This window comes from Sardina pilchardus, chromosome 7, assembly GCF_963854185.1.
Source record: "Sardina pilchardus chromosome 7, fSarPil1.1, whole genome shotgun sequence".
NCBI lineage: Eukaryota > Metazoa > Chordata > Actinopteri > Clupeiformes > Clupeidae > Sardina > Sardina pilchardus.
In genome coordinates, this window is record NC_085000.1 from 29632771 (window position 1) to 29647666 (window position 14896).

General features: G+C 45.6%; 1 protein-coding gene across 4 annotated transcripts in view; it reads right to left on the reverse strand.

Moving 5' to 3' along the window:
• Nucleotides 1-723: 723 nt before the first annotated feature.
• Nucleotides 724-14896, reverse strand: part of kif1b (kinesin family member 1B) — a 74690-nt gene continuing 60517 nt past the window's right edge. For all 4 annotated transcript variants that reach the window (XM_062541717.1, XM_062541716.1, XM_062541715.1 and 1 more), the window contains 18 exons: nucleotides 14639-14729; nucleotides 14052-14170; nucleotides 13588-13646; nucleotides 11082-11190; nucleotides 10864-10930; nucleotides 10642-10726; nucleotides 10153-10258; nucleotides 7655-7769; nucleotides 7267-7400; nucleotides 7110-7171; nucleotides 6490-6635; nucleotides 5698-5940; nucleotides 5377-5448; nucleotides 4858-4979; nucleotides 4428-4580; nucleotides 4053-4245; nucleotides 3728-3846; nucleotides 724-3536 (listed from right to left, as the gene is read on the reverse strand). In XM_062541717.1, coding sequence (XP_062397701.1) covers nucleotides 3494-3536; nucleotides 3728-3846; nucleotides 4053-4245; nucleotides 4428-4580; nucleotides 4858-4979; nucleotides 5377-5448; nucleotides 5698-5940; nucleotides 6490-6635; nucleotides 7110-7171; nucleotides 7267-7400; nucleotides 7655-7769; nucleotides 10153-10258; nucleotides 10642-10726; nucleotides 10864-10930; nucleotides 11082-11190; nucleotides 13588-13646; nucleotides 14052-14170; nucleotides 14639-14729 — 2038 coding nt within the window. In that variant the 3' untranslated portion in view covers nucleotides 724-3493. The remainder of the gene's footprint in view (nucleotides 3537-3727; nucleotides 3847-4052; nucleotides 4246-4427; nucleotides 4581-4857; nucleotides 4980-5376; nucleotides 5449-5697; nucleotides 5941-6489; nucleotides 6636-7109; nucleotides 7172-7266; nucleotides 7401-7654; nucleotides 7770-10152; nucleotides 10259-10641; nucleotides 10727-10863; nucleotides 10931-11081; nucleotides 11191-13587; nucleotides 13647-14051; nucleotides 14171-14638; nucleotides 14730-14896) is intronic.

Below are 14896 nucleotides of genomic sequence, written 5' to 3' on the forward strand. Positions count from 1 at the left end.
ACTTTAATTCAAGCTCCAAACAACATGTAGGATATATTTACAAAATAAGTCTGAAAATGAAGCCAATCTGACAAATAATGTACAATGTTAATGTCTTACATTTTATCCTGTTTGCCTCAAAGTCAGTGGGAAAGTATGATTTTATTCATGTATTTTTCTTTCTTTTTGGCCTAAATGATTCTTCTGAAGGGGAAAAGGCTGCTTTTCTGCTACTTTAACTTTCCAAAGGCAGTATGGGAAGCATTATGAAGGATGATACAAGAAATAGTAATGATATAAAGCTGCTGATGTGTACAATTAGGCAAAGTCTGATATAATCTTCATACGTTATTACTCCCTGATATTAGTTTTTTTAAAAATCTAACAAAGTAGCACTCCCTGTAATACCTTCCTCGTACGGCCCAGCAATAGATCTAGCAAGAGGTGTTGTACTGTTGAATGGTACAAATGGTACAAAACCCAACTGTTTGGTTTAAAACATAATCCTCAGCAACAGGAAGCACTCAAATAATAAAAAAGAAAAGAAAAAAAAAAGCCTAACATTTCCTGAAGAGATCCATTTCTGGGGTGCCATCTTAGCTTATACCACTCCATGTTGTGAGTTGGTCAACGCTTAAAGTACATTCAGAACCCACGTGAACGGGCTAAACCGGTCACACAGCCACTCTCACCCCTTCCCATTCAACCACACCGCCTGTGAGAAACAACTGAAACAGGTGCAGGTTTGATTTGATCCGTTAGTTAGAACCATTTATTATGTGCAAAGAGCTGCAAACTAATATATACAATGCAAAACAATAAATACAGTCAATGAAATGTCCACTATACATTAGTAACCCAAGCCATTCGAAACCCTTGAAATTCTTTGCTCTGGTGCTTTTTTTTTTTTTTTAATAAACTGTTTTCAAAGATCATGCTCATCATAAATTTGCTTCGGTGCCACATGAACAGTGTTTCACCTTAAAATGTATGCAATTTGAGAGAAAATTCATTTTTCATTACAAACAATTTCCACAGATGTTAAATAAATCCAACAGCTTGGCAAGCCATTAGGCTGGTCGACCCACGGTCATACCAACAGCTGTTTTCATCTTTTTATTCTGTACAAAATGTCCTTGAGAATGTACAACTGCGAAAGATTCAATGATTCAATGCACATCAATCCCCCTGATCTTTACAGGGTAAATTGCGGCTCAATTGTGCAGCCAGCTGAGGTGATGGTGCCTTTAGATATCCATACAATCAGGACAGTCAGGTTTAAAATGCAGGTCCTACTGGTTGGCTGGCCAGAGTCCTGCTGCAACCTCCGTCTATGCCTCTCACAAACAACCATCTCTCATGTGGCGCAGAATCAAGACAAACCACATTAAAAATGACAAATTCAGATGCAGGTGCTGCAACCACATGGCACTCAGAGCAAGGATTTTCAGAGAAAAAAAAAACAATAGTAAAATAAGCTCAGAGCATTTTGGTCATCCCTTTTGTTGCCTCCACTCCATTTTGCCACACTAGACACTCTACAGTAGAGTTAAGCATTAGCTTCTTGCATTAGCGACTTCAAAAGAAATCCCATTTTTTTTTCTAACCAGACAGTGCTGAGACCACCTGAACCTCCACTACTTCGTTATGCTTGGTAAATGAGCATTTTAAATGTGCAAAACAACATTAAATATCACTGGATAAAAAGGAACAAAAATGCCCTTCTCACATAAGTTTTTTTTCTTTCATTGCAGATTACTTGAATGAATGAGTGGGTAGTATAAAACAACAGTGTTAATAAAAAAATAAATTAACAGTATGAGTACAATAAGGAAATACAAGGATCAGTTTCAAGAATGCTTATAAATCAAGGAATTTGCTGTTAAGTCATCTGGTCTGTTGTGTACTGTATACTCTAAAGGAAAGCTGGAAATCTGGCCCGATGCCCCTGGTACAGTATCCAGACTAGGGGATTAGGACTTGCCCCTGGTACAGTATCCAGACTAGGGGATTAGGACTTGGGGTTAACTACGGCCTGAGCATACCACAGGTCAACAGGGAAATCTCTCAGATCCTGACTACTAGATTAATATGATGTTCAATGAAATAACAAGCACATGTTAAGTTGCCAGGTCCTTAAATCCCTGGTGTCTGAGATATTTTGAGAAGTTCTCCCACTATCATCAACGACTCGGGGTGTCAAGTCATATTTCTGCCACTGGATGAGCTACTTTGATCCCAACTTTTTCGCCATCAGTAATATTCCATGAAAAGGAAAAAAACGCGTAAGTGCAAAAGGAATGTCAGGTCTTTTATAAGTAGTGGTTAAAGCACAGTAATCCTGAAAATATGTACAAACGACATTCCCTTCACAGTCTTTTCCTCTTTGTTCTTCAGTACGTCTGTGTTTTGCTATCTAATGCAAGTTGAATGTCTACGATGTTGAGCGCACCGCTGATAACCTGGCTTTGGGGGGGTTGGGGGGGGGGGGGGGGGGGTTAGGGGAGCTCAATTGCACTGGGGTAGAGGGAGTCTGTTCAGTAACGTCCGGGAAAAGTGGATGCGACAATGACGAACATACAAACCTCCTGCTGTCCCTCTGAAACACTCCGCGGTGCCCCTTTCCCCTTATATGTACACAAACTAGGGAGAGAGGATCAGGTAGCTACCTATGCCACAGGGGGAGGCTTGTACAGCATAGCAAGTCTAATGTTGCAGTAACGAGAAAGATAGAGACCCTTTTAGAGCTCCTAAGTCAGCGCGTCAATTTAGATGATCTATTGATGTAAAAGCTAGATTCCATGAGGTTTACTCTCAATATCACCAGCAGCAACATTTCATAAGCCAACACTCCATTTTACATTGGGACGAGCGGACTCCCTCCCTCTTAATTTCATTTTACTACAGTTACTATAATTACTTAATTGTTTTCTCCTTCAGACTGCTCATCAGTAATGAGTGAGGGTGTTGGAGGGTACTAATAGTGCCCTTCATTTTGTTTTAGTAAGCAAACCTAAGTCTTCCCCTGAGCACTGCGGCTGTTTTCATGCTGCCAGACACGGGTTTCTGCCTGACGGGTAACACTGATGAGGACGATCTCTACAGATGAATAAAAAAAACAAGAGCGAAGAGAAAGTCTGTTCTGAAGAACCGTGCACACACGAATAGACTACTACAACATGCTACTAGCTAGAAGGTTTCTTTTCTTGTTATGACAAATAATGAAACAGGGCCAAAACAAGAGGGAGGGGTCAGGGACAAATCCAAATGAAAACACGGAAGGCAGGGCAGAGAGAAATCGAGAGAGAGAGGGGAGAAGAGTGAAGAGGGGGAGAGGAGGAGGAGGAGGAGGAGGAAGAAGCAGGTTATTTTGGAACTTAAAAATAAAGTTCATTTGCTGGAGTAGAGACTTAAGCCACAGGTCAACGTACAAGAGAAAAAAAAACGTCAATAATCACAAAGATTAATAAGTGTTAACACTGTTCAAAGGCCTGCCAGAGGAAGACGAGGCCTGTTAGTTCTTCATCAAGCCAGAGCGCCTCCTCGCCAACTTTGACCTAAAAGGAGAAGGACAAAACAAAAATGAGTCCTTGATATACAGTATGAATCATACACAGTCTCCAAACCTATTCCCATATCTTCCTGCCTTATGGTGCTTGAGATAAGGATTTGCAAGATCATGTCCAAAAGCAGCAAAAACACCAAGTCATTGGAAATAGTCCTAACCCCACCCTTCAGAAGTGTTTACCTTATTGTTCCTGCCAGCAGTGGGTTGAAGGCATAGAGCCAGTCGTTCATGTCTTTGTCATTGTTGGCTTGTAGCAGGATGCCTCTATGCTTGGTGCACACGGCAAATGTGTTGGGAGTCTGCAAAACAGGAAGTGAAAAACAAAATGTATTGTTATTAGAGGACAAAAAAATGCTTTCGAGTTCACAGAAAGGTTTCTCAACAGTCCATGAACACACAGCAGATAGGACAAATGAAAAAGTGAAAGACTTCCTGAAACTTGATCAGAAGGAAGTAACAAGTAGCCACTGGGTGATGGGGGTCAGTTGTGAGGTCCTGGTCTCACCTTCAGCATGGCCTGCTGGTCTTCGCTGTATTCCACCTGGGCCGTGGACAGGTTGAGCACCCCCCTCTCCACGGGGTCCTTGTCGCTGTTGTAGATAAAGACGTAGGGCCGGCGCACCACCACAAAGTGCTTCACCCAGGAGTTGGAGCGTGGCTCCATGAAGCACAGGAATCCCTTCTTGGACACCACCGCCCTGGAGAAAGTGGAGAAAGTTGACAAAACAACGTTTAGGAAAACAACACTCAGGTATTATAAAACGTCTGTATCTACCCTGTGAGTTGTGGATTGGTTCAATAATTATACACAGATGACCACGTTCATTGTTTACACAGTTTTGACAGTAAATCTGCTCTGCCAGGTTAGCGGAGTGCTTACCCAGGCCTCATCTCTTCTATGTTGGGTACCAGGTTGAGGAACTCGTGCTTGCCGGCGCGGGCCAAGTAGGACGTCTCCAGGGTGGGCACCATGGGGAAGTTCTCGTAGTCGGAGCAGCCGGGGCTGGAGGCGCGGGAGTTGTTTTCCGGAGTCCTGGCAAAACGGGAAGGGAAGAGAGAAGGATGCTTCAGATACTGCGCTCTAGTCTGGTGCTAGTTTTTAGACAATGTGACCGTATGTAACTATTTCCGGTTCTGTATATGTTACTTTAAGCAACTTTACATGAAGTCAGCTGCCTGAGCCTCCTTTAAATAAAGTAGAATGTCACTCTCAGAAATAGACACTCATTGGTCTGAGGGCTTAAGCGAGTGGTAATCTGGGGCAGGTCTGTGGGTGTGTGTTTGTACGCGCGGGGGAAAAGGCTGCTTACTTCTGATCCATGGAGCTGCAGCGAGAATCGGACAGCGAGGGGCAAGTGGAGGAGGGGGTGAGGGTGGCACTGCTGAAGCTGGTGACCGAGGGGTCACGACCCATGGGGGAGATGTCCGAGAGCTGGCAGAGGGGAGGCAGACCGCAGGGGCGAGAGAGAGAGAGAGAGGGAGGGAGGTAGAAGAGAGAGAGAGAGAGAGAAGAGAAAGTTGAGACAGGAGAACAGAGGTAAACAGTGAGTGAATAAAGCCCAACGCCCACCAGACACGCCGTTCAGCGGTGTTCGGCGGTCTGGGCTTGACGCGCAGGATTTTAGAATAGTTTTCTATCTCTGTGCGGCTGCTGCGCGGCAGACGTTTCGAGTGGGCTTTGCTCCATTGAAAACAATGGAGTTCTAATTTTTTTATTGTCGCGGCGCGCCGCGTACGTGTCTGGTGGGCGTTGGGCTTAAGTCTTAATCAGAATAGGTGATCTTGACTAGGACTGAGGGAGCTGTTGGTTGTGAGGTCGTCTAACGTACCTTGCAGTCACTGATGCTGTTGCACACCTGGTTGTACTCACTGTTGAAGGTGTGTGTCATGAGACGCAGGCACTATAATAAGATTGATAAATGTCAAGACATCACTGACAAGGTTCTAGCACATTCTATTGTGTACACGTCATTCTACAACAAGAATTCATTTTTACTAATGAAACATTTTAACATTTTTAAATCTCTATCAATGTGATAGAAGCACACATGCTGTATGAACAACAACAACAACAACAACAAGAACAACAACAACAACAACAACAACAACAAAACATTTAAACAAAAAGCGAGTCTTCTCTGTCCCCTTACCTTGGTGGCCAGCTCCTTCTCCCGGTCCACCAGGCTCTCGATGTCGGCCGAGTCGTAGCCACTGCTCTCGCTGGGCGTGATGGCGCTCTCGAAGGTGGTGCTGGAGATCTGCGAGGAGATGCTGGTGGAGGTGCTGAGGGTGCCGCTGCTCATGCTGGGTGACAGCGACTCGCTCAGCGACTTGTGGGGCGCCGTCTCGGCCAGCTTGTCACGCAGGAGCAGCAGGTGACGCGTCTTCTCCACCTGCACGGACACAACACCAGGGGCAGGGACAGGGGCACGGAAGAGGGGTGTGAAGTAGGTAAGTACAGTAAGTAAGCCTTTATTGTGTGCTTTAATTAAAGGTATGCTATGCAGGTTTCGGTATTTTAGACTCAGACTGTAGAGCTCCCTCTAGAGTCACAATGTATTGATATTTTTACTCTGCTGTTGTAAATATCAAACTTCTTACGACTTGTCCCACCTGTACACAATGAAAATGCATGCGTGTGTGTGTGTGTGTGTGTGTGTGTGTGTGTGTGTGTGTGTGTGTGTGTGCGCATACATTAAAGGGTGGGAGAGAGTCAAAGAGAGACATTTTGAGTAGTGGGTGATGTAGTGTGTGTGTGTGTGTGTGTGTATGTGTGCACATTGGAGAGCAGTTGAGTTTTAAAGAGAGATGTTAAGAACACTGGGTGATGTAGTGTGGGTGATGTAGTGTGTGGTGTGTCTGTGTGTGTACATTAGAGAGCAGGTGAGTTTTAAAGAGAGACGTTATGAACACTGGGTGATGTAGAATGTGTGACCTCTCACCTCATGCAGTTGCTCCAGTTTCTCCAGTTCCCACTGGTGCTCCAGGATCAGACTGTCCCCCCGGGGCCTCCAGCCCGCCAGGTTCTCCTCCCCACGCACATACGCCACCGAGGTGTCCAGAACCTTCCGTCTCCTCCGCTGCATGCCTACGGTAGAATATTACACACAGTGCACATGAGTCGGCAAGTAGAAGACCATCATTACAGAAGATAGCCAGTCTAAAAACAGTGGTTTACTTTTGTCTTCATACATTACAATCTACATCACAATCACGTTGACATCATGATCTCAAAATGAGTCAGATCATAAAACGGTGAACAGGATTAATTACGTCTCTGGAGGAAACTGAATGAACGTCGTCCACACAGACCAAACCATCAGGAAAGTCTTCCCTTGTATTGATGAATGTAATGTCTGAGCTTGATGTATTATGATTGGCTGTCTGCTGTTTATCATCTCAAAATCGCTCTCACAATGATCTCCGACTATATTGTTTTTCCATGTTGTTATCTTTAAAATTCAAGTGTGCACATTGTCATTTACATAAACTAGAGCGATACTTTTTGCGTTATCCTTATGGTTATCGTTCCTGATAGCCCACTAGTGGCCAGGGATCTCACCTGGGCTTCCCGTGTCAGACATCTTGCACAAGCTCAGTTCATAGATACCGGTCACTCTGTTGCTGTGGGAGAGAAAGCGGAGGGGTGAGGCTTTGGGCTCGGACTGTATAATGCAGTAAAAAATAAAGTGGATCTCTGTTGATATTGATCCGCTTACCAGTCAGGAGTCTTGGAGTAGCCAGTGCCAAAGAGGTTCCGCAACGAGCGGGGAGGGGAGATTTTGGCGTCTCTGGAGTAGAACACCATGCAGATGTCTTTGGTAATGATGGCGGGCTGGATGCAGTGGTCAAGCTGTGGGAGGCAGCATACTTTATTAGCACACATACACAAAGAAATCACCAGTTTATATGAGAAAGAAGCATGAAGGTAAGGGATCACAATTAGGAGGGGATATCAGGTGCAAGGCCATACCAAAATGAAGAACAACAGATTGATACTTGGCTGCATTTTATAAGACCTACAAGAAGCTGTTCAGTTATAGCACGGTTGATTTAAGTTTTTATCTGATGTGTAAAGGCGATGTATCCATGGCAAAGGGAATTGACCTCCAGGTATGCAGACAAGGTCATGTAGATCTTCTCTCCGTATGGAGTCACACGGTTGAGCAGGAGAGAGTTGTGCAGAGAGCTGTCCCACACGGCCTCGAAGCGGTAGAAGGTTCTGGAGACGACAGAAGAAACATTCAGATTATTTTGTCTAGACATGGATCTTAATTTTGTTGGGGAAAGTCTGCTACACAAGTCTTTTGGGTTAGTGTATCTGATTATCAATGTTTGTTTGAATGCTTCTTGAAACAACATCACTGAGAACAGTTCTTTAAAAAGGAACTGAAAATACTGAAAACAGCCAAAGGTACTAACAGAATGATTGGTACTTCAGAGGCATCATAAGTGCTACAGTTAGTGGTGTTTACTAGGCTGCTGGTCATTTCATAAGGAAGCCGGTGAAGTTTATGCACAAATACTCAAGGAAAAGAAAGCCATTTCCTTTTTACAAAACCTCTCTTTAGAAACAGACTTCACTTCTTCATTTTATTGCTACACAAGAGAGCCTATTGTACCTAACAGGACTGGCAGAGTTATGGCACTGCCACTCCTTGGCTTCTAGTCAACGTGACCACTAAAGCACATTAACAATCCAAGAGAAGACACACACCCAGCCGTCATTAAGCTGTAATGCTGAGCGTCATTTTAGATAATCATATGGGCGTGGGAGAGAAGGAATGGATTGTAGTCTGAAATTTAACATGAGGGCAAAACCAACAATGACATACCATAACAGACACAGACAGGTTTTGAATAAGTGTGTGCACCTGTGTGCACACGTCTGGTCTGTGACTGACTGACCAGACACACAGAGAGCATCTGCGTCTGTCTACAAATTAGGTGAAAGTGATGAATTCTGCGCTGATGACTCATCCTCAGTCAGTCAGTCAGCCCCCTCCATCCCACCCATCCCTTCACCCCACACTGGGCCTGTCCAGCCAGCCCCCTCCACCCCACCCATCCCATCCCTTCACCCCACACTGGGCCTGTCCAGCCAGCCCCCTCCACCCCACCCCACCCATCCCCTCACCCCACACTGGGCCTGTCCAGCCAGCCCCCTCCACCCCACCCCACCCATCCCCTCACCCCACACTGGGCCTGTCCAGACCGTCTCAGCACCAACAGAAAGCCAATTAGACAACTGATTTACAATGCAGACATATCACTCATTACCAAGCATTATATATCAGTTAGTAATACACTACGGATTGAGATAAAATGGCTACATTGGTGTTAATGGCACAATATTTCATGATTATTTGCACTATATTGCCATTCTTGGCAAAAGCACTTGAACGGTGATTTGACGGTGTGCAGTACTGCAAAAGGACATGACGGCAATACAGAGGGACAGCTGTCTTTTAAAGGGACACTTCACCGATTAGCATTAAGCTTTCTACCTCTGCATCATTCCCTCAGTTTGCCTTGAGATGGGAGAAATACGGATTTCAATGAAACCGATGAATAGGACTTGCTTTCAATGATGCGAAATGATGATTTTTGCATCATTGAAAGCAGGAAGTCCAACACTGAAATCCATATTTCTCCCATCTCAAGGCAAACTGAGGGAATGATGCACGGCCATTCAAAAACATGACTGGTTTTCTAAAGATACAAAGCTTAATACTAATCGGTGAAGTGTCCCTTTAAAAAGAGGTGAACTACTACACAGCACATCTAGTACGACTATCAGGTCTGGGGAGGAGCATAAAGGACTTAGTGCAGAAAGTTCTTTATGTCACAAATACCTAGGAATATCCTTATCAATACAGAGCCTGAGCAAAAACAAGAGTCCGGCCGCAGCAGGAAAACAGAAAGGAAAGGAAAAGAAAAGAAGAGACAAAGAGCAAACATGTCAGGCAACAGAAGATGTTTGAGTAAAGAGAAAATAATTGTATCAAATTAAAGGAAAACATCATAAGAAGCAATAATGCATAAGCCAGACAATAGACAAAAACCAAAAAAACAAGACAAGCACATGAATGATGATACATCGGACTACATGATAAACAAGGTGAGAAAAAAAATCAGTGTTCAATTTGGTTTTTGACCACCAGGTGTCTCTGTTGTCTGAGGACCTTGCTGTGCTGTTCCTTCTGGACCACCATGATGATAGAAATATGTCTCCGCCTCACTACAAAATGTCCTAATCTTAATCATAATCACAAGCTCTACTAAAAATAGAAATAGAAATATATGACTGCATCTGTTTCAATTTAAGCATGACAGTGCAATTATTCAGGGTATTATTTCTCCTCCTTCAAAATCTATTCCATCTGCAGCAGCAACTACGACGGTCCACGCACGGCAGATCTGGCAGCTACCATGACACCTGGTTCTATATACAATACACAAACATAATAATCTAATGCATAACTTTTCTGTATATTTATGGGTCATTAAGCATAATGACGCATAAATAGAGGCTGCTGGTTTGTGGAGCACTATATGTCCATTGAAAGGAAGCTTTAATAGTGCGTATGAAGTGTGTTGAGTACCTGTTGGAGTTGTGAGAGGACTTGATGTTTTTGGCTGATATGATGTTGAGTGATAGGACTGCATCTGCTGCAGTGTCGTCCACCTCAGCCTTGCTCCTGATCCGACCTGTTCAAGCAACAATTCATCAATCACTGTACACTCCTATCGTAGTGTCCTGTGTATTAACCGCATTGTGTATGAGCTGCAGAACAGTGTTTTATGCAAGTTAAAAGAAACAAAACCATATCAATCCCATGTTAACTGTCCCCTGTGTATTAATCTCATAGCTGAAGAAATTGAGCAAAATCAATGTATGAGCCGTGGCTAAAAGTTGGGAAATTAAGGTAGTTGCCACATTTGATTATGTTACTATACATAATATGGCAGATGGAGACCTGTTAAACCAGAGATGCGAAAAGAATGGTGCTATTCACTAACAATCCCCATCCACACGCAGACTCAGACGGAGAGGAGAGAGAAAAAAACCGGGTGCAACGGGTAATACGCACCAACCACCAGCTCCCTGACGTCTTTCCAGTGCAGCTCACTGCCCTTCTCATGGATGAGGGTGACTGTGATCCTACGCTGGATACCCTGAAGCACACAACACACACCATTGTATTTCTCAACTAGAGTCGTTTGTATAACAGCACATGAGATGCTTCTCTAACCAGAGACGTTTGTGTAACAGTGCATGCCATGTGTCCTCCTCTCCACTAGGGGGTACTAACCTGGTGCAGCAGGTAAGTTCCATGGCAAGGCAAGCCTCCAGAGTGATCCACTACAGCTGGGATGTACCTGGAAAAAACGAGACAAAATTAAAATTGATTACTCACGAGGAACCTTTAATGACCTCGCACTGAATGTGAAGTTATCTCAGTCAAGCCAGTTTATATAAGAGCAGAATTGATTTTCATTTCTGGCCGGCGGTGGATCAGGTCACACTTACTCTCCAGTTGGCTCCAGCTCGCTGATCTCAAACCACACCAGCAGGTCGTACTTGCTCACACACTGGCCCAGGTTGGACTTGCTGATGGTGTTCAGCTTGGTAGCAGGGACTGGGGAGAGAGATGGAGAGAACAGCGCATGAGAAACCAACAAGAAAGGGGAAAACAATGACCGTACCCACCAACGGAGAAGACGGAGAGCTGTGACTGTGGGTCAGCAAGGGTCACTCAACCCAGTGGAAACATGGCCCACGGCAGGACACTGCAAAGCCCTTGCCAAGGCCACCACGCTGCCTAGCTTAGTTTATTGAAACACCATTGATGAGGCGAGACTGACTTGCCAAAATCCATCCTGGCTGTCACACACTACATTGTCTGCCCATTTCCCAGACAGGTGGAAAAGAGCTCCTAAACATATCTCTGGCTGTTAAGGGGTGAGTGATGTGAGGGACTGAGATGGGAGATAACAGGGGGGGGAAATAACGACATCAACACGTTGCTTTTATGTTGCGCTTTTCAAGCCACCCAAAGCGCTTTGTAGTGAAGGGAAATGGATGGCTATGGTGGCTGGTGAATGGAGGTGGTAGGGATTAAAGGAAATGACTTCAGACGCTTTATTAGTCTCCGTCGGATCCACAGACGGTCTGCAGGCCGGCGAAATCAATGTGTCCTGACGTGGTTTATGCGGGCGGCTGACTAGCGAGCCTCAGCCACACTAAGCCCTTCCGTTTTTATGTCCAGTATCTCTGGTGGAGCCCTGCGTAATGGAGTCATCATGATGACAAAATAGAGAGTCACTACAACAACAACACCACAACTTCACCGGAAAGCTCGCCGGGAGACTACGAGGGAATCCTGCGTCTGCCGGGGGACCAACGGAGCTAGCGAACACGGAGAAAGGCAGCTTCCTTTGCACAAAACATCTGACATCAAACGGCATTACTGAGGGAACGAGGCATCAAAAGAGTCAGCGACTCTGCGACAATGACACGAGACAGCTGCCAACAGTGGGAACGTTAATATCTACCACTAGCTCCAGCTGAGAAGGGGAGTCGGCTGATGGGATAAGCAGCAGAAGAGACTGATCCCTTTTTTATCGCTTCATGCCCCTCCCTAACTAACACAGCCAGGGAAGGAAGGGAGGAAGGAATCACAGCCGTGGCGATATTTGTTACAAAACGCCACTCTCATTCGCGGCATATGGCTTAACTACTTCAGGGCAGCAGGGACAGGGAGCTTTAAGGATGGATACAGCCACAGGGGTACAACTAAGCACACATCACGGGGTGACACTAACACGAGGGGTCAGCGAGTTGTCTCTGTCTACACCCTTGAGTGTGCCAAGCGGTACCAACCATCGTGCTTGGGCAACGCCTGGGCCGGGCTGTTGGGCACGGGCAGGAAGGGGAAGTGGGAGAGCTGGTCGGCGCCGTCCTCCAGGCTGGCCACGGCGGTGGAGGCCAGCGCGTTGGCATGCTCCGAGAGCGTGTCCAACACCTGCCCGTGCACGTAGCCGGTCATCAGGTACCTGATCAGCTCGATCTTTCTGGCGTGGTCTGACGTGGGCGGAGGGGGGGGGGGGGGTCATTACATGCGGCAGCATGAGGGGGATGTGGGGTTAGTTGAACGTGATGGAGGGGGGGTGGTGAAGGGGGGGGGGTGAAAAAAGGAAAACAAAAACATTAAACATGCAAGTGTTGTGAAATGAAAAATAAAGATGGAGATTAAGGGTGGTGATCATGGATCATTATGTCTCAAGGTAATGCATTTAGTCCAGAAAATGATGGAGAAAGAATCCATATTTGCTTTTTTAATGTAGTGCCTGGAGTGGCTCCAATGAGAGCACAGACTCTAGACAGTCATCATTCTTTTGTTTGGACGGTGCTGTGAACACCATCCATCCTGGCTGCTAATTGAGTTTGCACAGGAGAGGCACGTAGACATGGGGGTTCAGTAACACACACACACACACACACAAACAGAAGGGATGCTGCCTTAAGGCCTTGTGATCTTGTGTGTGTTTGATTCTCTAACGTGCCTTGCCTTGCCACCTCTGGTGCTGGGGCTGCTCCAGTCTCTCCCCTCGCTCGCTCAAGGGACACAGAACCTGCGGCCCTGAACCCCCTCTTGTGATCAGGAGTGCCCAGGAGGTGGAGGAGAGGAAAGGAGAGGAGCGAAGAGGAGAGGAGAGGCCTGCCCATTCACCGCTTGATCTAGCCCTCATCCCGCTTTAATGATTCATGTAATTACTTATGATAATGCTCAGCATGGAAATGGGGGAGACTGCTCGGGGCCGGGATTATTCAAAGCATGTGTTTAATTATGCAAATAGTACATTCCTCCCTCCTCTCCGTACCACTGCTCTGGCTGGAGAACAGCACAAGGGCCGGGACCCTTTTTTCAATTTTACGTACTTAGACAGGCAGAGAATAAAAAAATACTTATGAAAGTGTGTTTGGGGGAGAAAAGAAGATAAAAGATTAAAACTGTAAAGCTCTGGTGACCTACCTGGTTTAGACAGGGGCATGGGTGGGGGGTAATACTTCCTTGAGGACTGGAGGACAGGGCTGAGGAAGCAGAAAGAAGACTCATTAGAGGCTATTAATGCATGCATCTGAGGAATAGGCATGCACATTAATGCAAAACATCAAAGCAATCCAAAGCAATGGAATATGAAGTGTTCTTATCACTTGTTCACTGAAACTCTTCTTAACCATGCTATCTATTTCTCTCTCTTTTCAGCTGAAATGGGCAGGGGATAGTTATCAATATTGAAGTGCTTAAAAGAAAGGACAGAGAAAATTCTGTATTAATTATGTATTTTCAAATCATACATGGTCTGGCCCATGCCTGAATTCTGAAACGTTTAGCCCTGATGTCAGCCTCCGCACGCAGTGACGCGAGCAGGTTTGGTCTTGATGTCCAGATCCAGGTGTGCTGTATTGTGGGACACGGCGGCCAAGCTGCCTTACCTGAGGAGATCCTGGCCATGGAAATGGAGCGGGTGCTGCTGATAGTGGCCGAAAACCTCGAACACGATGGGCTTGGTCTTGATGTACTCGATGAAAGACTCGGTGACCTCCACAGAGACCTGTTTTGGGGCAGAGGAGAGCTCAGGTCAACAGGGATTACATCACCTTGGTGCCCAGATTAATAACATGGGATCAGAGAGTATCTAACGTCGAAACACCGGCGATGGCCGAAAGCTGCTTATATAAAAACACTGCCCTCGCCTCGCAGTTCAAACCACTTCTTCACAGGTTTGTTTCTTTTTTCTTTGGGTGTAGTGAGGTGGGCGTAGTGCAGTGACATTTCCAGGACAGGGATATTGATGCTCCTGGTGTTTTTCCATTCCTCTCTCCACACTCTTTTACATCCTACTCCTCCCTCACCTCTTCTCAGCCTTCCTTCAGAACTCACTCTCTTTCTCTTTCAATCTGTAAAGTTCTCATTTCTCCTTCAAGATTCTCTCTCTCTCTCTCTCTCTCTCTCTCTCTCTCTCAAGTTCTTACTCTTCAATACGCTCAGACACAGCAGGCACATGGTCTGAGTCACTCACATTCTGGACGTGGTAGAAGCCCAGTGGGGTGCCCTTGCCGGTGTTCTTCAGGGGCTCTGTGGAGAAGGCCTCATCATGGCGGTGGAGGAAGCTGTGGGAGAGGACAGTTACCACATTATAAGAACATCACCTCACCCGAACACACCGCTGATGATGGGTTGCCATAGCAATGGTACCAGTGGAGACAGAGATAGATAGATAGATAGATAGATAGATAGATAGATAGATAGACAGATAAATACAGACAGTCAGGCAGAC